This window comes from Bison bison, unplaced genomic scaffold, assembly GCF_000754665.1.
Source record: "Bison bison bison isolate TAMUID 2011002044 unplaced genomic scaffold, Bison_UMD1.0 scf7180017864268, whole genome shotgun sequence".
NCBI lineage: Eukaryota > Metazoa > Chordata > Mammalia > Artiodactyla > Bovidae > Bison > Bison bison.
This window is the reverse complement of record NW_011494840.1, coordinates 2,344,293-2,368,314: the sequence shown is the minus strand read 5'-3', so window position 1 is coordinate 2,368,314 and position 24,022 is coordinate 2,344,293. Positions and strand designations below refer to the sequence as shown.

The 24,022-nt window shown below is 40.1% G+C and overlaps 1 protein-coding gene across 1 annotated transcript in view; it reads left to right on the top strand.

The window, feature by feature from the left end:
• Positions 1–24,022, top strand: part of BAI3 (brain-specific angiogenesis inhibitor 3) — an 880,973-nt gene that overhangs the window by 362,557 nt on the left and 494,394 nt on the right. Inside the window, exons 6-7 of the mRNA XM_010848504.1 lie at positions 8,664–8,828; positions 9,302–9,466. Of these exons, the coding sequence (XP_010846806.1) occupies positions 8,664–8,828; positions 9,302–9,466 (330 nt within the window). The remainder of the gene's footprint in view (positions 1–8,663; positions 8,829–9,301; positions 9,467–24,022) is intronic.

Genomic DNA, 24,022 nt, shown 5'->3' with positions numbered 1-24,022 from the left:
CCTTAGTGGGCAAAGTAATGTCTCTGCTTTTGAATATGCTATCTAGGTTGGTCATAACTTTCCTTCCAAGGAGTAAGTGTCTTTTAATTTCTTTGCTGCAACCACCATCTGCAGTGATTTTGGAGCCCCAAAAAATAAAGTCTGACTCTGTTTCCACTGTTTCCCCATCCATTTCCCATGAAGTGATGCGACCGGATGCCATGATCTTCGTTTTCTGAATGTTGAGCTTTAAGCCAACTTTTTCACTCTCCACTTTCACTTTCATCAAGAGGCTTTTTAGTTCCTCTTCACTTTCTGCCATAAGGGTGGTGTCATCTGCATATCTGAGGTTATTGATATTTCTCCCAGCAATCTTGATTCCAGCTTGTGTTTCTTCCAGCCCAGCATTTCTCATGATGTACTCTGCATATAAATTAAATAAGCAGGATGACAATATGCAGCCTTGACGTACTCCTTTTCCTGTTTGGAACCAGTCTGTTGGATTATTTACATTTCCCCAAATCATCAGGAAGACTTTTCTGACAGAACAACAAGATCCTAATTAGCTTGCAATAGGCACAGATTTTTGAGAAGGAAATGGCAACCCACTCCAGTGTTCTTGCCTGGAGAATCCTGTGGGCAGGGGAAAATGATGGGCTGCTGTCCATGGGGTCACACAGAGTCGGACATGACTGAAGCGACTTGCAGCAGCAGCAGCAAGCACAGATTTCTAGAAAGAAAGCTTTGAGGTGTTTTCACACTCATGGGTTTGCAGAGTCTGGGGTTGTCCCTGTAAGTGTGTAGGACAGTCCCACCTGAGTAGGTGGAGATGGGTGGGGAGTGCTTTGATGGTCTCTGGTCTGAGCTCGCCCGGGTGAAGAGCAAACCTAAATGCAGCTGGGAGAGGCAGCATCAGCCCTGCTTCGGATTCTCCAGCAAGCATCAGATAAGAAGAAAAAAGTCTCTTCATGGCTTGTGTGGTACTTAGCTAAGTGGTTATGAAACAAAAACCTAAGGTGTATCATATGATAATTGGTTTTCAAGTATCTCACCATTTATCCCTGAAGTGTAATGTACAGGTCGGATTGGGAAATGCTTAAATGTCCAAAACAGAGCTCTTAATTTCCACCTCTCAGAAACCAACTTTTTTTTTTCGTTTAGAGAAATAACACTACCATTTCAGAAAGACGTTTCTTTTTTCCTTCTTGGTTCAGATATTTTCATGATATTGTGATACTCTTTTCTTAAAAAAAGTTTTATTGGAGTATAGTTGATTTAGTTTACTTCAGGAGTACAGCAAGTAGTTCAGTTATATGTACATATGTACCAGTGTTTTTTCAGATTCTTCCCTCTTGTCCGTTATTATTGTGGTTGTTGTTTCCTCACTAAGTCATGCCCAACTCTTTTGTGACCCTGTGAACTGTAGCCTGCCAGGCTCCTCTGACCATGGGATTTCCCAGGCAAGAAAACTGAAGCAGGTTGCCATTTCCTACTCCAGGACATCTTCCTGACCCAGAGAACTAACCCACATTGTGTCTCGTGTCTCCTGCATTGGCAGACAGATTCATACCACTGTGCCACCAGGAGAGTATAGTTTCCTTTGCTATACAGTAGGTACTTCTTGCTTATCTGTTTTATATATAATAGTTCAGTTCAGTCGCTCAGTCGTGTCTGACTCTTTGCGACCCCATGAATCCCAGCACGCCAGGCCTCCCTGTCCATCACCAATTCCCGGAGTTCACTCAGACTCACGTCCATCGAGTCAGTGATGCCATCCAGCCATCTCATCCTCTGTCGTCCCCTTCTCCTCCTGCCCCCAATCCCTCCCAGCATCAGAGTCTTTTCCAATGAGTCAACTCTTCGCATGAGGTGGCCAAAGTAGTGGAGTTTCAGCTTTAGCATCATTCCTTCCAAAGATATCTCAGGGCTAATCTCCTTCAGAATGGACTGGTTGGATCTCCTTGCAGTCCAAGGGACTCTCAAGAGTCTTCTCCAACACCACAGTTCAAAAGCATCAATTCTTCGGCACTCAGCCTTCTTCACAGTCCAACTCTCACATCCATACATGACCACTGGAAAACCGTAGCTTTGCCTATATGGACCTTTATCGGCAAAGTCATGTCTCTGCTTTTTAACACACTGACTAGGTTTGTCATTGCTTTTCTTCCAAGGAGTTTGTGTCTTTAATGGCTGCAATCACCATCTGCAATGATTTTGGAGGACAAGAAAATAAATAAAGTCTGTCACTGTTTGCATTGTTTCCCCATCTGTTTGCCATGAAGTGATAGGACTGGATTCCAGATTCCATGATCTTCATTTTTTGAATGCTGAGTTTTAAGCCAGCTTTTTCACTCTCTTCTTTTACCTTCATCAAGGGGTTCTTTAGTTCCTCTTCACTTTCTGCTATAAGGGTGGTGTCATCTGTATATGTGAAGCTGTTGATATTTCTCCTGCCAATCTTGATTCCAACTTGTGCTTCATCCATCCTGGCATTTTGCATGATGTACTCTACATATAAGTTAAATGAGCAGGGTGACAATATAAGCCTTGACATACTTCTTTCCCAATTTTGAACCAGTCCATTTTTCCATGTACAGTTGTAATTGTTGCTTCTTGACCTGCACACAGGAGACAGGTAAGGTGGTCTAGTATTCCTATCTCTAAGAATATTCCTCAGTTTGTTGTGATCTACACAGTCAAAGATTTTAGCATTGTGAATGAAGCAGATTTTTTTTTTAATTCTCTAGCTTTTTCGGTGATCCAACAGATATTTGCAATTTGATCTCTGGTTCCTCTTCCTTTTCTAAATCTAGCTTGTACATCTAGAAGTTCTCAATTCAAATACTGTTTAAGCCTAACATGAAGGATTTTGAGCATTCCTTTGCTAGCCAGTGAAATGGGTGCAATTGTGCAGTAGTTTGAACATTCTTTGGCATTGCCCTTCTTTGGAATTGGAATGAAAAGTGACCTTTTCCGCCACCTTAGAACATAATCATTGATTTTTTTTTTTTAATTCCAAGATGACAAAATAAATGTTCCACATTTGACACTAAAAGAAATTCTTTTGTATACAATTGGTCAATTATCTAATTCTTTAAATTAAATTCACATACCCCTCTCTTTCTAACTTCTTAATTGTCCATTTTCCCACTGGAAATGGGAATTTGACTTAACACACTATATAACACATTAAGGGAATATTGGTCTTTTCTTCTTTTTAAGAAAGTATATAATCAGTTACTTTGTCACAGCCATTCTGTCATAATGGACAGGGAATATTCACAAAAAGAGACTTCTAGTTCTCAGTGTAAAATAAAACATCAAAAAGTTATACTTGATACATTTTCATTATTATTTGTTTTCTGTAACTGACTTATAAACAAAACTTCCTGTAAGTGTATGTTTTGCTGATGTTTATAGTGGTGTCAAAGTTCAAAATTCCCTCAAATATCTAATTTAACTCGTTCTTGAACTCCAGCCACAACATAAAATGTGTACTTTTACAGAAAGACTGAGATAATATTACAAATGTATGGATTAAAAATGTTTAAAAAAAATTTTACAATGATTATGCAGTCTTTCAAAAAAACTTCTCATGAGCAAAACACTTCACAAATAATCTGTTTTTCTAATACGTCTAAGATGTCTTCAGCAAGATACTTTCTCTCCTCACCCATAATATAGCCCCCTGCTGAATTATCTACTCTTTGTCTATCTCACTCATTCCTAAATGTACATCTTCCTAGCTGTAGACACTTACCCTCTCTTCTTTGTAGTGAGTGTACAACTGTTACGTTCCTAAAAACTACTAGATTTTTTACTTTAAAGCAGAATTCTTAAGGATAGCAGATATTCCTTTATTCTAGTCACTTAGCACTAAACTGATTGGTATCACTTAATTCATCTTTGTTTCTGTGTTGCTTTCTGAATGTTCTCAGTAAGTTGAATACCTGTACATTTTTTGGCCAAATAGGTGGTATCTACAGTGCAGGTATGAATCTTATTTTTTAAAAACCTCTCTCCTCCGAATGCAGACTTAATAAGTGTTATCTTAGAAAAGCAAACTTCTGAAATGGAAAACACACTCATCTTCAAAGCCAACATCTAGAGGAAATGGATTCACTAGACTTCTTTTTTGTCTGGCAAATGGATTATATAGTCAATAAGACTGTGTCAGGTGCTAAAAGTGAGATGCTTAATGACATGAATGGGATGATTAAATTGGCCTTTTATGATTTTTTAAATCACACAGTACCACTAGATACATATTAAATAACTTTATTTTTAATAGCTCCCTGCACAATCTGAAATTAGGTTGAAAGTACTCATTCCTATTCTGCCAGGGTGGGTCTTCACAGAAGCATTAGTTTATAACTTTGGATTTATGAAATAGATGAAAAGCAATGGAATGACATTGGAAAAAAGTGGACAGTAATATCCTGGTGCATTTTTAACACTTAAATGCTAGTTATTGCCTTCAGGTAAATATTTTGCCTGGTTCCTTTGCTCACTTTTCATTTGTGGCCTATGGGATTATACCTTCATGAACGCTTCTCCTTTGTCTAAACCATCCAAATCTTACCATAGTAGTCTAACACAGTTACCCCCTAGTAGATGTGATGAGTTTTCTGAGTGTTTTTATTGTTGTGTTAAATTGGTATTGCTTTTCATTTTTTATTTACTTACTTGTGTGCATAGAGTAATTCCTTTGGTGAGTTCTAAAAGATTTTTGAGGGGTTGGAATTCAAATTCTAGTATTTCTTGTAACACCTATCAGTGTCTGGTGACTGAAAGATTCTCAGTAGTCATTTGAATTAGTGAATAAATAAATGCATCTCAATTTGAACTTCCAAAGAAAGGCTCAGCCATCTGTATTCTATCCCAGCCTGGACACCTGGGTAGTCCCCTTGGCCCTCTCTCTGCTCAGGGCCCTTCCCTCGCGTCCCTGATCTCCCCAGGATGCCACCCTGGCAGGTTTCCTCCTCCAGCTCAGACCCTCCTCTGCTTTCCTGCGCCAGATACGATCCGAGTCCTGTTGAAATTCTCCAATGGCTGCTTAACGATCAGAGCAAAGAGCTAAAATCCTTAACATGGTTACAAAAAGTTTGAAATCTGGCCCCTGTCTCTTCCCTGACCTCCCTGGTAGTTATTCACCTGGCTGTCTGGGTGATGCTCACAATGCCCCTTATTCAGTCCCGCCTAGCACCTCTGTATCTTCATGGAATAAGCGCTTTCTTAGGGACTTCCTATTATCCTTCAAGTGCACTTGAAAACTTGCTTTGTCAGGGAAGACTCCCAAGACCCTGAAAACTCTTGTCTCACTCTGTCTTGAAATCATCCTTTGCAGCAATGCTATAGAATTAACTTATATGGCATGTAACTAACTGTTCAACTTGTTCTGGGGAGTCCTTTTCTAAAATATGAGCTCTGTAATTATCATTATTTATTATATTCATTGCTACCTGTCCCCATCTCCAAAATCAAGGTCTTGTCTTTTTAAGTGGTCAATAAATATATTTGAAGAAATAAATCAATAAATGAAATAATAGACACATAAAAGTAAATAGAAATGAAGAATGAGGTAATAGTTGTTTGGAGGGTAGTAGCATCTAATTGGATTCATGTAGAGTGTCTTGGTTGGCCTTCATCTTCAAGGTTGGTTTACCCTTGTATAGGCACACCTCAGAAATATCACAGGTTCAGTTCGAGATCACCTCAATAAAGGGAATATCACAATCAAGTAAGTCATACCAATTTTTTGGTTCCCCAGTACACATAAAAATTATGTTTACATTATACTGTATTCTCTTAAGTGTGTCATAATAACATTATGTCTTAAAAACAATGTACGTACCTTAATTTTAAAATACTGTATTGCTAAAAAATGCCAACCACCATCTGAGCCTTCAGGAAATTGTAATCTTTTTGTTGGTAGAGGGTCTTGCCCACATGTTGGTGGCTACTGACTGGTCAAGGTGGTTGTTGTTGAGGGCTCAGATGGAAGTGAATTTCTTAAAATGAGACAGAAAAGTTCCCACGTTGGCTGATTTTTCATTTCATGAAATATTTTTCTGTAGCATGTAATCCTGTTTGATAGCATTTTGCCTATAATAAAACTACGTTCAAGATTGATGTCAGTCCTCTCAAACTTCTATTCTGCTTTATCAACTTCGTTTATGTCATATTCTAAATCCTTTGTTGTCATTCAATAATCTTCACAGCATCTTCACCAGGAGTAGATTCCACTTCAAGAAACTTTCTTTACTTATATATAACAACTACTTCCTCAACCCTGCAAATTTTATCATGAAATTGCAGTAATTCAGTCACATCTTGGGAGAAGGCAATGGAAACCCACTCCAGTATTCTTGCCTGGAAAATCCCATGGACAGAGGAGCCTGGTAGGCTGCAGTCCATGGGGTCGCTAAGAGTTGGACACGACTGAGCGACTTCCCTTTCACTTTTCACTTTCATGCATTGGAGAAGGAAATGGAAACCCACTCCAGTGTTCTTGCCTGGAGAATCCCAGGGACAGGGGAGCCTAGTGGGCTGCCGTCTATGGGGTCGCACAGAGTCGGACACGGCTGAAGCAACTTAGCAGTAGCAGCAGCAGTCACATCTTAATGCTCCCCGTATAATTCCAATTCTCTTGCTGTTTCCACATCTGCAGTTACTTCCTCCACTTAAGTCTCGAACCCCTTCAAGTCAATGAAGATTGCAGTCAGTTTCCTGTAAACTTCTGTTAGTGTTTGGAGCACTTCCTGTGAATCATGAATATTCTTAATGGCATCTAGAATCGTGAATCCTTTCCAGAAGGTTTCTTCTTCACTGCCCAGATCCATCAGAGGAATCACTATATCTGGTGCCTATAGGCTTACAAAATGTGTTTCTTAAATAATAGGACTTAAAGGTCAAAATATCTCCTTGATCTCCATCCATAAGAATGGACATTATGTTAGCGGGCATGAAAAAGCAACATTAGTCTCATTGTCTCCATCAGAGTTCTTGGGTAACCAAGTGCATTGTCAATAAGCAGTAATGTTTTGAAAAAAAATCTTTTTTCTGAGCAGTAGGTCAACAGTGGGCTTAAAATATTCAGTAAACCATGTTGTAAACAGATGTCCTGTCATGCAGGCTTTGTTGTTCCATTAATAGAACACAGAGAGAGAAGATTTAGCATACTTTAAGGGCCCTAGGATTTTCAGAATGGTGAATGAGAACTGGCTTCAAGTTTAAAGCTACATTAGCCCCTAACAAGAGTGTCAGCATGTCCTTTGAAGTATTGAATCTGGGCATTTACTTCTCCTCTCCAAATATGAAAGTCTTAGACAGCATCTTCTTCCAATCAAAGGCTATTTGTATACAGTGAAAATCTGTTGTTTAGGGTAGCCACCCTCATGAATTATCTGAGCCACATCTTCTGGATAACTAGCTTCAGCTTCTACATCAGCACTTGTTGCTGCACCTTGCACTTTGATGTTAGGGAGACAGCTTCTTTACTTCAACTTCATGAGCCCGTCTCTGCCGGCTTCAGACTTTTCATCTGCAGCTTCCTCACCTCTCTCAGCCCTCATAGAATGGAAGGGAGTTTGGGCTTCCCTGGTGGCTCAGAGGGTAAAGTGTCTGCCTGCAATGTGGGAGACCTGGGTTCAATCCCAGGATCGGGACGATCCCCTGGAGAAGGAAATGGCAACCCACTCTAGTACTCTCGCCTGGAAAATTCCATGGACAAAGGAGCCTGGTAGGCTACAGTCCAAGGGGTCACAGAGAGTCAGACACGACTGGGCAACTTCACTTCAGGGCCCTGTTATGTCTGGATGAGACTTCTGCATATGGGAATGGTATGGTGGTGTGGATCTTCTCTCCAGACCGGTCAAACTTTCTCTGTATAAGCAGGAAGGCTTTGTTCATTCCAGTGTGCACAAGAGTAGCACATTTAATTTCCTTTAAGAGTTTCCTTTACATCCGCAACTTGGCTGACTGTCACGAGGTCTGACTTTTGGCCTGCCTCAGCTTTCAACACACCTTCCTTACTGAGCTTATTAATTTCTGGGATTTGATTTCAAGTGAGAAATGCATGACTCTTCCTTTCACTTGAACACTTAGAGGCCTTTGAAAGTGAAAGTGAAGTCACTCAGTCGTGTCCAACTCTTTGCGATCCCGTGGACTGTAGCCTACCAGGCTCCTCCGTCCATGGGATCCTCCAGGCAAGAGTACTGGAGTGGGTTGCCATTTCCTTCTGCAAATTGGCCTGATTTCATTACTGTTGGGTCTCAGAGAATAGGGAGACTCAAAGAGAGGGAGAGAGATGAGGGATCAGCTGCCGGGTGGAGCAGTCAGAACACATTCAAAACACTTATCTGTTGAGTTCCCTGTCTTGTATGTGCCTGGTGCCCCAAGGCAGTGACAACATTCACATCAAAGATCACTGATCATAGACCACCATAACAAATATAATAATCATAAAAAGTTTGAATTATTGTCAGAGTTACTAAAAATGTGGCACAGGAAGCAAATGTCGTTGGAAAAAGGGCACTGATACACTTGCTGTACACAAGGTCACTAAAGAATCTAATTTGTCACAAGTGTAGCATCTGAAAAGTGCAGTAAAGACCTGTGTCTACTTTGTGTACAGCCTTGTCTCCTGGAAACCTCCTCATACCATCTCTGTTTCTGCCTTGCAGTCGATGGACAGTGGCAGGAGTGGAGCTCCTGGAGCCAGTGCTCGGCGACCTGCTCGAATGGGACCCAGCAGAGGAGCCGGCTGTGCACTGCAGCTGCACACGGGGGCTCGGAGTGCAGGGGGCCTTGGGCAGAGAGCAGAGAGTGTTACAACCCCGAGTGCACAGGTGAGGCCTGAGGATTGCATTTTAAGGATGCCTGCCATTAAGTTCTGTGACAGAGCCATGCAGGACAGTCATGGGATAAACCGATCATTATACATTTCTACTCAATGAAGCCAATTGTACCAAAACTCATTCTACTGTATGTTGTATTAAGAAGGCAACAAAATTCAGCAGCTTCTTAAATTAGATGAAATTATTTAGATTATACTAAATATTGATGTAAATCGATGAAGTCTAGAGCTGCACTTGTACTCTTTTAAAACTCAGTGTCCATTTGTCCAGATCCTGACAAACCTATAGAAGCTTCTGTTCATCACAGTGCTCTAAATTTGGCCAGAAAGTCAAATATTTGTGTATACGTTATTTGTGGTGGTAGACTAATGAAAACTGAACAATCGTGGTCCTCAGATTTTTGAATACCTAAAGCGGTTAGCACTGTACTTCTGCTGTTGACCATGGTGGTGTGTTTCTTTCAGCTAATGGGCAGTGGAATCAATGGGGTCATTGGAGTGGCTGCTCCAGGTCCTGTGACGGAGGCTGGGAGAGAAGGATGAGGACCTGCCAGGGCGCGGCCGTGACCGGGCAGCCTTGCGAAGGGACAGGCGAGGAAGTGCGAAGATGCAGTGAGCAGCGCTGTCCTGGTGAGTGCGCTCAGTGTCCCCGGGGACATACACTGGTCCCTCAAAAAAAAAAAAAAAAAAGATGAAAAATATTGCCGTTGGTTAAAGATAATGTTTCCTCAGTTAAAGTATTGGTGTTGATAAATGGTGATTCCCTTCTTTCCCTAATGTATGAAGTTTCCTCTGTTTCTGTGTCATAGACTGTTTTCTGTATGTTTTTAAATTGTTTGCTGCAAAATGAGTAGGCATATTGAACAATAACATGGGTAGACATGTTTAAAATTACTAATAGTTTGGGGTATCATTTTTGTAACTATCTTTATGAAATATTGTTTACTGAGAGAACAAGTTGCCTTAGATTATTTAGTAGAAAATAGATACATGAGAAAATACAAATATAAGACTGAAACTCAGAAACTTGTAAATTTCACTGTTAATCCATCCTGATGTGTGACCTTGGACACCTCGGTTTACCTGCCCCATTCTCACTGCGAAAGGAAATCCCTATGAGGAACTCACTTTAAAATGACAGCATCAGGTCTTAATTCATAGAGAAAACCTGGAAGTATTGCTACATTAGAGGATTTTACACATAAGCATAGCATACAGGAAAGGTCAGAAATTGACCATATTATCAATCACATATATCTGAAAGTTCATGTGGAACAGAGACTCTTTCCTATGAGTGTGTATATTTCATAAAACACTGTTAATACTCAAGACTCAATAAATAAGTGAAAATTAGGATTTTAGAATGATATCATTGGCAAAATTTTGTAAACATGACAGAAAAGCTAATAGCATGGAATTTTAAGATTTCATTGCTGTGTATAAAACTCTGAACTTAGAGATTCGAAGACCCAATTAGAGTTGATGTTGCCATTGTTAATTGTGGGCAAGCTCGCCAACTCTGGCTGTCTGGTCCTGCTGAGTGTGATGACTGCACCTGTTTGAGATTCCTTTTCAGACAACTATGGATTTCTGTCTCTTATCTAACATGACTACTTCAATTTAGAAAAAACTCAATGAATTCTAAGAGTTATCTGGGATCAAAACTTTCTTTTTCTCCATATTTAGAATTCTAAAGACTTTTCATGGTTCAGAGATAATAGCAACAGAAACTAGACTCTGAGGGCAACAATAAGTCAGTTGTGTTCTTTGTAGAGCTTTAAAAAATCTAAAATTAGTTTTGTTCATTCTTAAAGCCATATGAATGCTGAATGATAAGAAGTAACCAGCATGGAGGATTCTGTTGAGAAGGATATCTACACAAATTAGCACTGTGAAATTTCTCCTGTGCGTCATAAAAATTAAGAAGCATTAAACAAAGGCATTTATTTTGCCCTGGGAGAAATTTCACTGGAACAGTAAGCATAATTAAATAAGACCCTTTTTAATATTTGAAGTTATCTAAACTAGTCTGAGCATGCCAAGGTTCTTAACCAGTCCTTTAACACTGACTTTCATCTGCAAATACAGATAGAAGATGGTGCTGCTTGTAACCAGATTTATAAAGATTGCCACCTGCTGTTTGGAAAACATTTTACATACCTATTTACAAAAAAAGATATTACACCTTGTTTGCTAGGCTTAGTTGCTGGCTTTCATGATTTCGGGGAGATTGAAAAATTATATAAAACTGTAAACACTTTTTAGATTATATAAATATATACTTTTGACATTAACCTTGATACTTTCATTTTTCTCTATTCAAAACTATGATTTAAATCATCTCCAAGTATGTAACTAACATTTTTTAATTAAAATGAATTATTGAGTTAGCTAAACAGTTCACAAATTAATGCTTGTACAGGGGTAAAAAGATAATCATATGGACCAAGCTTTTGAAAATATATCCTTATCTTTCACCTTCATACAAATCACACTGTCCATTAACATGGGACTATAATGTGACTAATTTCAACAATACTTCTGCCTCTGTATAGAAATTTTATCAAAATAAAAGTAGGTTTCTTTTAATATTTATCCTTTAACTTTTCCATGCACATCAATGTCAACTCCAGATTATTTTTTTCAAAAAGGCAGGGATAATAAATAACTTAGTTTTCCACAGTGGACTTTATTTATACGATATACTGGCTTTTCAACTCAGAGCAGTTGTTTCTGTATGGTCAGTATATATTCCTTTTATAATTAGGAGCCTAGGTTTTCTAATTTCTTCCACTAGATTGCTCCTAATTTGCACACTGGCAATATAAATTGAGAAAACTTTCAAATTATCTTAACAGTTGCTAAGTCATTTTTTCTCGTTTTGTCAAAGCTGAAGGTTTCTCTTGAAATAACTTGATTTTTCTAGTGCTATTTATAGTATTGTTCATTCTTAATTTTATTCATCTTGCTGGAAACAAATTAGTATTTATTTTTATGCTTAACTTAATTTGGATACAAAACAAATTAATCAAGTTTGCCAAGAGACCCTCTGTTGTCAAGAAAGTAAAGTATAATATATGCACATCTCTGGGTAATTAATGAAAATAACGATTAATTATCTGGATTTAATCAAAAGCTCTTATGACATCTACTAAAAATGGAAAATATGAAATATTTTCCTAACAAGATTAGGATATTTCTTTCCTGGTAAATAGATAAACAAAAAGTATTAAAAAGAGCATCATCAATGTCCCTGTCTTCATAAGAAAGAGAACGAGAAAACTATTATTATTTTAAAAACTACTGCTAGTTAAGAAATAAAAGAGCTACAGGGGAGATAATTAAGTTGCCCAAATTTTAAATTGATCAAACTCACCAAATAATGATTTTACTGATCTCAGTCCCGTTATATACCCAAGCTTTTTGGCTTAAACTAGTGGAATAATTTTGTTATATTGCTACAATGTGAAAACGTACTATTTTTAGTCTTTTGTTTGGTTGTTTTTTTCTCCCCCAATTTTCCCCTGGATTCACCTGTGTTAGCCTAGGCTTCACAAGGCCTCTCTGCTCTGTTCCAGGGAAGGGCTTGCTCTACCCAGAGCCCAGTTCTAGGATCCATGAATCTTTAGTCAGTGGTTGCTAAATTGGAACTTGGAACCTGCCATTCACAGGCAGATGTTACACTTAATTTATATATAAAATGTTCTTCTTGGAGTCACCATTGCTTTGTCTACAAATGATGAGCAAAGCTTGCAGGTGGAATGTGCTGAGAAAATCTTTGTAATAGCAACTTAAACAGAGATGGAGCAGTTATTGTGATTCTGAACTCTAGATATTCAGAGCCACTTATTTGGTTTCTGACTAACTTTCTTTTAGTAGGAAGAAAATATCACCATACTTGTATTTTTTGAGTTTTTATTTTCTCTGAGTGCCTCTCTGAATTGTCCAGAGCTGTGCTCCTCAAACTTTAGTTGACAAATGCCTTTTAAAATTGCATCAAGCATGATACAAGATGCTCAGGGCTGATGCACTGGGATGACCCAGAGGGATGGTATGGGGAGGGAGGTGGGAGGGGGTTTCAGGATGGGGAACACGTGTACACCTGTGGTGGATTCATGTCAATATATGGCAAAACCAATACAATATTGTAAAGTAATTAGACTCCAATTAAAATAAATAAATTTATATTAAAACAAAAAAAGAAAAACAGAAATTCTTAAAAAAAATTGCATCAAAAAACACTTAGTAATAAACCTGACCTAGGAGGTGAAAAAATATGCTAAGAACTATAAAATATTAATAAAGGAAATTGAAGATGATTCAAAGAAATGGAAAGATATCCCATGCTCTTAGACTGGAAGAATTAATATTGTTAAATGACCATACTACCCAAAGCAATCTATAGATTTAATGCATTCCTATCAAATTACCATGGCATTTTTTCACAGGACTAGAACAAATAATCCTAAAATGTATATGGGACTTTAAAAGACCCAGAATTGCCAAAGCAATCCTGAGGAAAAATTTAAAAACAGGTGGCATAACCCTCCTAGAATTCAGATAATACTACAAGTCCACAGTAATCAAAACAACATGATATAGACACAAAAACAGACATATGGATCAATGGAACAGAATAGAGAGCCTGGAAATAAACCCATACACCTATGGACAATTAGTATTCAACAAAGGAGGCAAGGGCTTAATTTCAAAAATGTTCAAACAGCTTATACAACTCAATAACAAAAAAATACAACCCAATCAGAAAATGAGCAGAAGACTTAAATAGACGTTTCTTCAAAGAAGACATACAGATGGCCAGCAGGCATATGACAAGATGCTCAACATCACTAATTATTAAAGAAATGCAAATCAAAGCTACAGTGAGATACCACCTTACACCAAAATGGCCATAGTTAAAAATACTATTACTAAAAATAACAAATGGTGGAGAGGGTGTGAAGAAGAGAGAACCCTTCCACATTGTTGGTGGGAATGTAAATTGGTGCACCCACTGTGGAAAACAGTACAGAGGTTCCTCAAAACAAATAAAAATAGAGCTACCACATGATCCAGCAATCCCACTCCTGTGCATATATCCAAACAAAGCTATAATTCAAAAAGATACATGCACCTCAAACTTTAGTGGACAGAATAATCACCCAGAGAGTTTGTTAAGATGGAGATTCATGGGCCGGTCCTGTCCCAAGGTTCTGATTCAGTAGGTCTGGTCTAGGCCTGGGAATCTGCATTTCTAACAAGCTCCCAGGTGTTGGTGGCAATGCTGCGGATGACCCAGTAGGCTGCACTGGCCTTGAGTGTAAGTAAGTAAATACAGGTGACAAAACTAGCAAAGAATGGAAAATGGTTCTCACCCTCAGCCACACTGTTGCAAGTTGCAATACCCGCTTAATAAGATTGCAGGATTTTATTGTATTCACACTTCGTAAGTAAGGAGGGATTATTTCTGAAATCTGCTCATAACAAAAATACAGGTAATGCATTTCACATTCCCTTACCCAACTCTTGTTTCAACCAAAATAAAAGAGAAACATAGGGCAATTAGCCAGCTGTTGTGGACAAGGAAGAATGGTTTGTGCAGAGCACATGGTTGTACAGTCCTGGTGCAGGAAGAACTGGGGTGTCACCGGAACCCGTTTGAGGTGAATTGTGTGCCTCAAGGACACATATCCTCTGTAGCAGAGGTGCTTTTTCACTGCCTGTCTCCATGCTCAGAGCTACTCTGTGCACACACATACAGCTGTGTAATATCTGGATCAGGGAAGTATCAGGAAGGAGGATGGAGTCTGGCCTCATATCGACTTACATTCTCCTCCATTCCCAGGGGGAGGACTGGGGATTAATTAATCACTATCAATACAAATATTGTGTCTTTGTTAGAGACAAGTTTAACAAGTTAAAAAGTCAGACTTCTAAGTGGTATAGGCTGAAAGAGCTGTTTGATGGACTGAGGTCTACTACCTCCTCACAGAGCGATTTCTCTCGGCCTTATTTTCCCCACGATCACAGAGACGAAAATAACTGCAGCCACTTTGAAGGTTGTTATGAGAGTTATTTGAATTAAAAATATTTAATGCACTTGGAAGACTGCCTGATTCATAGGGGTGTGTAAATATTGCTGTTGTGACGGTGTATCAGCTTGAGACTGATAATAGTCATTCTCCATATAAGGAAGGCTCTTAAGAAACATATTTGATAAATACCCCTCTTCTTCCCTCATACCTTAGCAGCACCATGAAGTCTTCATATGTGTTGGTTCCGCTGCTGAATTAGAGCAGTGTGAGCACAAAGGCAGAATCGATCTCATTTACCTCTGCACCCCCAGGATAGGGGGTTCCTGAAACATTAGAATTAGAGAGTTGGCAGCAAGTCAGATTTGAAATGTGGGGTCATGCATCATGCATATTTTTTCTTCTGTTTTCTGCATGCAGCTCTGCAGTGTAGAATCAATTTCTCTTTAATGCTGAAATTCTAGCATAAGTGGGGAAAACTAATTTTCCACATCAAATTGATTTAAGTCCTGTATAATTTTTGCTATTTTTAAGAGACAGAAAATCAGTTTGAATAGACAGATTAACAGCTAATCACTAGGTAATTGCTACCTTGTTTTAAGGGAGCATGCTAACTGTGTACTTGTGCCTTCAAGTACAGTTGTATCTTACAGATGGGTTTTTATATCTTTACACTAGTGAGAGTAAACAGTGGGGTTTTTCAGCTGATAAAACGGAGTCGTGGTTCCATTTTGCTGAGGCATAAAAAAGCAAATGGTTCACATTGCTACACAATAATATGTTTTTTATTTTGAGCACAGAACCGTGGCCTGAACTAATTATATATTTCATAATTTACAAAATGCACACAGGTAGCATTAAACAGAAGAAAAAAAATAACACAAATCTCTATTTCCAGCTTTTCTTTCTCTCCTGCACTTTAGTTTAATGCACCAGCCAGCTTTTTGATGCCAGGATGTGCTTAGGTAACTCCACATCAAAACTATTTTCAGCATCTCTCCTAAGCCGCATCCTCCCTGTGTTCTGTAACTCAGGGCAGAGCACACCAGACATTCTTCCCGGAAACCCGAGTTCCATCTTTGCTCTCTCTCTCGTCCTCACCTCCCACATGAGCTGTGGAGCAGAGCCTGCCATCCTCCTAAGGGGGTTGGAATCCACCCACTTCCCTGGCCACTTCCTGTGATCCCCCAGCCCTACTTCCCTGGTTACCCCATTTCGATTGTCACAGGCCTGCCTGACTTCAGTGTCTCTCTCCCTCGACCCACTCTCCAAACTGCCTGGACGGCTTTCAAAACATGACAATACGTGTCCCTCCCCTTAAGTTCAAAGCCCTATTTTAGCTCTTCACCTCACCCTGTCCCCCTCCTGCAGTAACCCCTCTCTGACCATCCCCAGTTCTCCTTGCCATCCTGAAAGGTTCCCCAAGATTTGGACGGACCAGGCTCTTCCTTCCCCGCTGATCCTGCTGCACAGGGTTCCCAAGGCACACTTTCCCGTCCTCACTGGCTGGCACTTCCTTGTCCTTCACACTTCCACTTGATCATCCTTCAGGAAGTCCTCCCCTGATGTGCTCCTAGAGCAGCCCAGACTCCCCAAATCATAGTGGGCGCCCAGCTGCATTGCAGTTTCTCGCTCTTCACTATCATGGAGTTGAGAAGCCCTGACTGTTCTTGTTTGGTTTTGTGTGTGTGCAGTATTTATCAAGGAGACTGGGGCATGATAGAGGCTCAAATATTTATAGAATGAATGAGTTCCATACCTGCCACTGAGGCGACCCCAGAAAGATTCTCACTCTTGGGAACTTCATCAACCTAAGATGGAAGAAAATAAAATGTCATTTTACTGTCTACTCTGTTCTGCTTTAGGTATGAGCCGCAATAGAACTATTTTCTGAACTAATTTTTTTTAAAGATTTAATCTTCAAAGATGTCAAATAACTTTTGATGAAATATTTAAAACAGCTGAGAGATTCGACATTCCTTCTAAAAAGCTGAGAATCCTGGACCAATTTGCAACTTTGAATCTCGGATTCCCCTGGCATCTTCCTTTCTTATCACTTGTGTGCTGAGTCGAAACTCAGTACAAAAAGCATGATGAATGCTAAGCTTCATGAATTTGCAGGGCAGAGAACAAAGTTTGTTGACTTCTCTGGGTTTATAAAGTTACTGTGATTTTTTTTTGTTTTTGTTTTTGAATTGGCTGAAGTACCCCCTTGTGATTGTCATAGGCAAATGGGAATTAGTACTTACTTGAGTGGTGTGGTTGGAAAAATAGCTTTTTAATCAGCTTTTTCTTTAACCAGTTAGACTATATGCAGATCATATCAGAGGATTCTGAATAGGGTCCCCGGGACTCTTACCAAGTCAGGCACAGCCATACAAGATCAATTTTTGTAATTATCCAGTACCATGGAAACCCATTTTGGCTAATTTTTAGGAAAAGTGTAGTAACTAACTGCTCACTCTTATTGGTTCTAAATGAAATTTATTATTTACTACTGACCTATTTCACACACACACATACACAGAGTCCTCAGTACTTTGCAAAATCATCTGTATTCTCTGTCATCTTAGGCACTGGAGTAATGGGAAAATAGACCTTTTGAGCATATTTGGTAGCTTTGGGTTAAAAATACATGTGTGTGTGTAGTTGTGAAAGTGAAAGTCGATCAGTAGTTTCCGACTCTTTGTGACCCCATGGACTACAGAGTCCATGGAATTCTCCAGGCCAGGATACTGGAGTGGGTAGCCTTTCCCTTCTCCAGGGGATCGTCCCAACCCAGGGATCGAACCCAGATCTCCTGCTTTGCAGGCAGATTGTTTACCAGCTGAGCCACAAGAGAAGCCCAAGAATACTGGAGTGGGTAGCCTATCCCTACTCCAGCGGATCTTCCAGACCCAGGAATCAAACTGGGGTCCCCTGCATTGCAGGCGGATTCTTTACCAACTGAGCTACCAGGGAGCAGTTTTCCACTATCTTTTAGCAGACCTGTAAATGCTATGTGTCCTAAGGATGAAACAAAAATCCTTTTCCTCATGGTGCTCACATTCTACCAGGAGGAGGCAAAAAATAATATATAAAGCAGAAAATCATGCAGATGTATGTGGTTAGGAGTGTCTTGGAGAACACAAGGGCAGAGGAAGGACTGGATATGTAGGGCAGGCAGGCAGGCTGTCTCTGAGAAGACAGGTTACAGAGGAGCTTGAAGGCAGTGGAGAGGAGCCAGGAGGAGGTTTAGGGAAGGAAGCTGGGCGGTGTCCTGGGCAGAAAGAAGAGGTGCACAGGCTCTAGAGTGGGGTCCTCCTGAAGCTGGAGAAGTCTCCAGGGGGCAGTGAGAGTGGAAGCGGAGGAGCTGAAGAAGGAGCAAGGCTGTAGAGCCTTGTAACTGATGCTCCTTAAATCGCTCAGCGTTGCACTTTTATGGAGAGAAGTTTCCCCCAAGTAATGTACCTTTTTAAAAAATTGAGCACTGATCCTAGCCCACCTTGATTTTGAACTTCATCAGTTCCAGGTGTGAGCTGGGTAACTGTTTCACCCTGTTGGCCCACTCTTGCCATCTAGTGGGGAAAGTGAAAGTCTTCAGGCAAGAATACTGGAGTGGGTAGCCTTTCCCTTCTCCAGGGGATCTTCCCAACCGAGGGATCGAACCCAGGTCTCCCACTTTGCAGGCAGATTCTTTACCATCTGAGCTATCGGTGGGTACTTGTAATTGCCAGATTTTCTTACTCCCAAGGTGGACTGGGGCAGGACGCTCTTGGGAATAAAAATGGATGTGAGAAACTTTCAGAAACCTTACCTGGAAATGAAGAAATCAGGGTGCAGATGGCTCTATCATTGACTTATGTCAAGACTGAATCAGGAAAGAAAACTGAAAGCTATAGCAACAAGTTTCATGAAATATATTTCAAATTTCATCAATGGAACAGATGAAAATTTGGGTTTGAAAATAGTAAAAAGGTACATGTGAAGTGAAAGATTACAAAGGAAGAGTTAATTAGGTGATGTTGAGCAGAAGCTGGGTATATAGATAAGCAAAAAGAATAGTCAAACATCATGATAATGTTAGATTGATCACTGCTATAGCTTTCTTAAAATAGATGCATTCTGTGCATTTTAACACATAATTTTCCTTTTCATGTTCTATAGTAGTTTGGGTTGACATTTACAGAAACACAATTACCATCTGTTACTGTATTGTCCAGGATGGTAGATATTAAAATTTTAACTTACATTAATAAAAATTAGATATATTTAAAACTCAGTTCTCAGTCTTACTTGCCAAACTCCAAGTGCTCAGTGGCCACATTGACTAGAAGCCACCGTACTGGACAGTGAAATTCTCCTTTATCATTGCGGAAAGTTCTACTGTATGACACTAGTCTTATATTGTTTCCTCAGTAAAACTGATTTACTCAACAAACATATTTTGAATCTTTACTACATGCTAGACATCATAACAGTTCATTACAGCAGGTGAAAGATAAATAAAACATAATTAGTCTCCTAAAAGGCAAGATTTTGGAGTTGAGAAGGTTTACAAATGTAACCAGATGCTTTCCGTCCACTGTGAGAAGAGCTATAATACTTGCACATCCAGTGACTGAGGTACTGAGGAGGCTTCCCAGAGGATCCACAGTTTAAGATGTGTTTTAAAGATAAACAGGAATATTAACAAAAATCAAGGAGGGACGTGAGTATTTTAAGTGGAGGATATAGCTTCTGCAAAGTCAAGGAAATGTGAATTTGTATGGAGTATCTGGAGGATTACGATTCTATGTGGCTGGCTGGTTCATGGGAGAATAAATATGAATTGCAATTGGAGAGTGGGTTAGGGCTTGCTGGAAGGGCCTTTTCTGTCACAGCCAGAACAGTTATTTTTATCCTATCAGATGACTGGAAAACCATGGAAAATTTCATGCAGCACGTTATGGGATTACTCTCTATTTTAGAGATTACTTTATTGATGTGGTATAAAAATTGGATTGAACATTCATGTCAATGTATGGCAAAAACTACTACAATATTATAAAGTAAATAGCCTCCAATTAAAATGAATTTAAAATAAAAGAAAAAAAAATTGCATTGAAGAGGAAAGATGCTAAAGAATAGAAGCACTTTATATCCTGCATCTTACATGTAATAAATACATCTATATTTGGAATAAAAAATAAATTCACCTCTCTGAGCATGTTTTCCCATTTGATCAATGCAGCTAATAGTCTCTATCCTATAAAGTTGTTGAGGAAATTAAATGAGTCCATTCATGTAAGACGGTTAGTAAGGGCTCAATAATGTTACTGTTATTAATAGTTTGAAATTGTCTAAGGAAAGCTTTTAACATAAGAAAAATGTAAGGGGTCGATGATTCTGCAAAAATGCAGTGAATGAGACAGGGAGAAAGAATGGTACAAATGCTTGAGAGAAAAGAGCCTTCTAAGATCTTAAAGAAAGCGTTTCCAGGTAGGAGGGAGATGTCAAAGGAACAAGTGCCATGCATAAGGTTCTGAGAGTGATGACCAAGGTGAGTGTGTTGGGTTTGGCTGTTAGGAGATCATTGGTGGGTGAGGACAGGGCATTTATGAATATGGGGCTGGTGAAGGTTGGATCAACAGCTAAACCACCCGCCAAACAAAGATTCCATGACTCAGAGACAGATGCCTGCGGGTTTTAATGAGAATCTAGATTATATATATATGTTATACACACACATATAAACTCAATATGAGGGAGATTATCAAGGTAGCAGAGAAGATGTGCATGAGTCAGAGTTCCAGAATCAGTCCTGCTGATACCTCTACCAGTCCCATCATTTAGACAAGCCTCTTCTTTGGGGGCCTTGGTGCCCCAACCATAAAGAACAAGGAGATAGATTAGGTGCTCTTCAGTGTAACTCTCAGTTCTAAATGCCCACATTTAAACCACTCATCTCAGTGAATTATTATTTCAAGAAAGTATTATTTCAAGATGACAAATAAAGTGCATTCTTAATCTACTAACAGCTCTAATAGGTCCTAACGATCTCCTAAACTCCGAAGTAGAATTAGTATCTAGATTCAGTTCAGTTCAGTCACTCAGTCGTGTCTGACTGTCTGCGACCCCATGAACCGCAGCATGCCAGACCTCCCTGTCCATCACCAACTCCCAGAGTCCACCCAAACCCATGTCCATCGAGTCAGTGATGCCATCCAACCATCTTATCCTCTGTCGGCCCCTTCTCCTCCTACTCTCAATCTTTCCCAGCACCAAGGTCTTTTCAAATGAGTCAGCTGTTCACATTAGGTGGCCAAAGTATTGGAGTTTCAGCTTCAACATCAGTCTTTCCAATGAACACCCAGGACTGATCTCCCTTAGGATGGACTGGTTGGATCTCCTTGCAGTCCAAGGGACTCTCAAGAGTCTTCTCCAACACCACAGTTCAAAAGCATCAATTCTTCAGTGCTGTTTTCTTTACAGTCCAACTCTCACATCTATACATGACAACTGGAAAAACCATAGCCTTGACTAGATGGACCTTTGTTGACAAAGTAATGTCTCTGCTTTTTAATATGCTATCTAGGTTGGTCATAACTTTCTTTCCAGAGAGTAAGCGTCTTTTAATTTCATGGCTGCAATCACCATCTGCAGTGATTTTGGAGCCCCCAAAAATAAAGTCAGCCACTCTTTCCCCATCTATTTGCCATGAAGTGATGGGACCAGATGCCATGGATGGTCTTGGTGTCTGAATGTTGAGCTTTAAGCCAAATTTTTCACTCTCCACTTTGACTTTCATCAAGAGGCTTTTGAGTTCCTCTTCACTTTCTGCCATAAGGGTGGTGTCATCTGCATATCTGAGGTTATTGATATTTCTCCCAGCAATCTTGATTCCAGCTTGTGCTTCCTCCAGTCCAGCATTTCTCATGATGTACTCTGCATATAAGTTAAATAAGCAGGGTGATAATATACAGCCTTGACGAACTCCTTTTCCTGTTTGGAACCAGTCTGTTGTTCCATGTCCAGTTCTAACCGTTACTTCCTGACCTGCATACAGTTTTCTCAATAGTTTATTGTGAATGACTTATATAGTATATTGTCCCCAGAACAAGAAATTTCTCACAGGTATCGCACTCATATATAGGCATTCATGTATTCATTCAACATTGGACGCCATCTCTGTGCCAGACACACCTTTATGTGTAAGATAGAAAGGACCTAACATCCCAGGCAAGTTGTGAGGATAAATATATGAACATATAAATGTCAGTGCTGTGTGGGAGCAGAACAGTAGGTGTGTCTGGAAAAGTGGCAATTGCTCTTTCTAGGAGTAAGGTGTCAGGTTTAGTACAACATATGCTTTTTTTCTTTCACAGATTCTATCATTTCTAGTATGCATCTGTTATTCTTGAAATTCCCTTTATCTTTCTTGGCTTAGTAATCAAATTGAGCTTTTGAAGGAAAAGAAAATAATTCATTTATTTTTATATGATGTAGTGTGATTGCCATTATTGCTCTTATATGAAGAAAAACAAAGTTATATGTTTTGTCCTTTATGTTTATTTACTGTTGACACCTACAGTTAATAATTCTGATATGACTTTCAGTTTATTAGAAATCATTTTATTTTGTAACATCCCAGAACTTTATGAATAATGATGAGTATTGGAAAGACTATTTATACATCTGAATATGATATAATGTTCAGTTTTTAGGTGTATTGCGGATACTGTTCATGACAGTAATTGTCCCGCTGTTCACACCGTTCACTGAACTCACGGTAGGCAAGGCGCGAGCTAAGAGGCTGGAAGAAAATGCGAGGAACTGTAGGAACTGCAGACACATTTATTCTCTCCCAGCTGGAATAGCAGCCTTAGCAACAGACATAACATAATACAACATAACCGCACAGAACCCTTCCGGGCTTTTCTAGGTGAAGCATATACAGGTGAACATAAAGTAGCTCGTGACCAAGTGGTAACTCGTGATGCACATGCGCAATGCTTTAAGCGAGCTCAGCTGTAGCCTAAACCTCCTGACGCACATGCGCACTGCTATAAAGGCTCTCAGTGGTTACAAATGCATCTCATTATTTATAAAACATGGGGCAAAAGAGCCTGACCACACCATCTTGGCTTATTTGCCCTCTCCCCACAGTCCACCTCTTCAAGCTCCCTCACCTTACATCCTACATGCAGTCCATCTTCTGTGATATTCCCTTGGTGAGTGACACTGACCCTTGGATTTACCTCTTGCAGCAGCATTAGCTACAACAACAAACAGTTACATCCCCAATACATAGCAAAACCCAATGCCAGGTATCGCCTGGAACTCATGTTGCAGTCCTTGCCCTCATGGGGCTAGAAGAACCACCCACCATATGTGGAGTGCCTTTATCTTGCATGGCCAAGTCCAGTCCACCATCTGTCCTTGTGAAATTGCAGGAACGCCTCCAAAGGGGCAACTCTACCCCATGGGTTTTTTTTTATTAAGGACTCAGAAAACCCCACAGGCGCCAGGCCTACCCCTTCGAGGAGGGCATTCACAGCTCACCCACAAGATTCCAAATGCTTTCACAGTGTTGTAAATCTGCAAGAGTGTCAGAGGTTAGTAGCACATCATGGACACAGCCTTTATACACTGTTGTGGGGAGAGACTTTCCAGCCTCTTAGCTCATGCCTTGCTTTCAGCAGTGTGAACAGAGAGACAGTTGGCGGCCCCAACAGGATTAGCAATAGAGCTGTTCTACTGAATCTACAGCATGGAACACACAGCCTAAATTTACATTATACACCATAGGACACAGCCCTTATGGTATGCCTCGGCACAAATCAGCCCACGTTGGCATCTGCATACCTGATGGAAGCCCTGCTAGCTCAGGCCCCCTTCAGGGTCTTCACGCTTGCAAAATGGCGTCTGGCACGCCATCCCTCTATTGCTCCCAACCTAGCCACTATGGAGGTCACCTCGTAGATGGGACCCCCCACACAGGGTGCAGGAATAGCAGTCAGTGATCCAGAAGAGGTCAGCGGGCACTGTTGAAAATGGCGTCTGGCACGCCATCCCTCTATTGCTCCCAACCTAGCCACTATGGAGGTCACCTCGTAGATGGGACCCCCCCACACACAGGGTGCAGGAACAGCAGTCAGGGATCCAGAAGTGGTCAGCGGGCACTGTTCAAAAT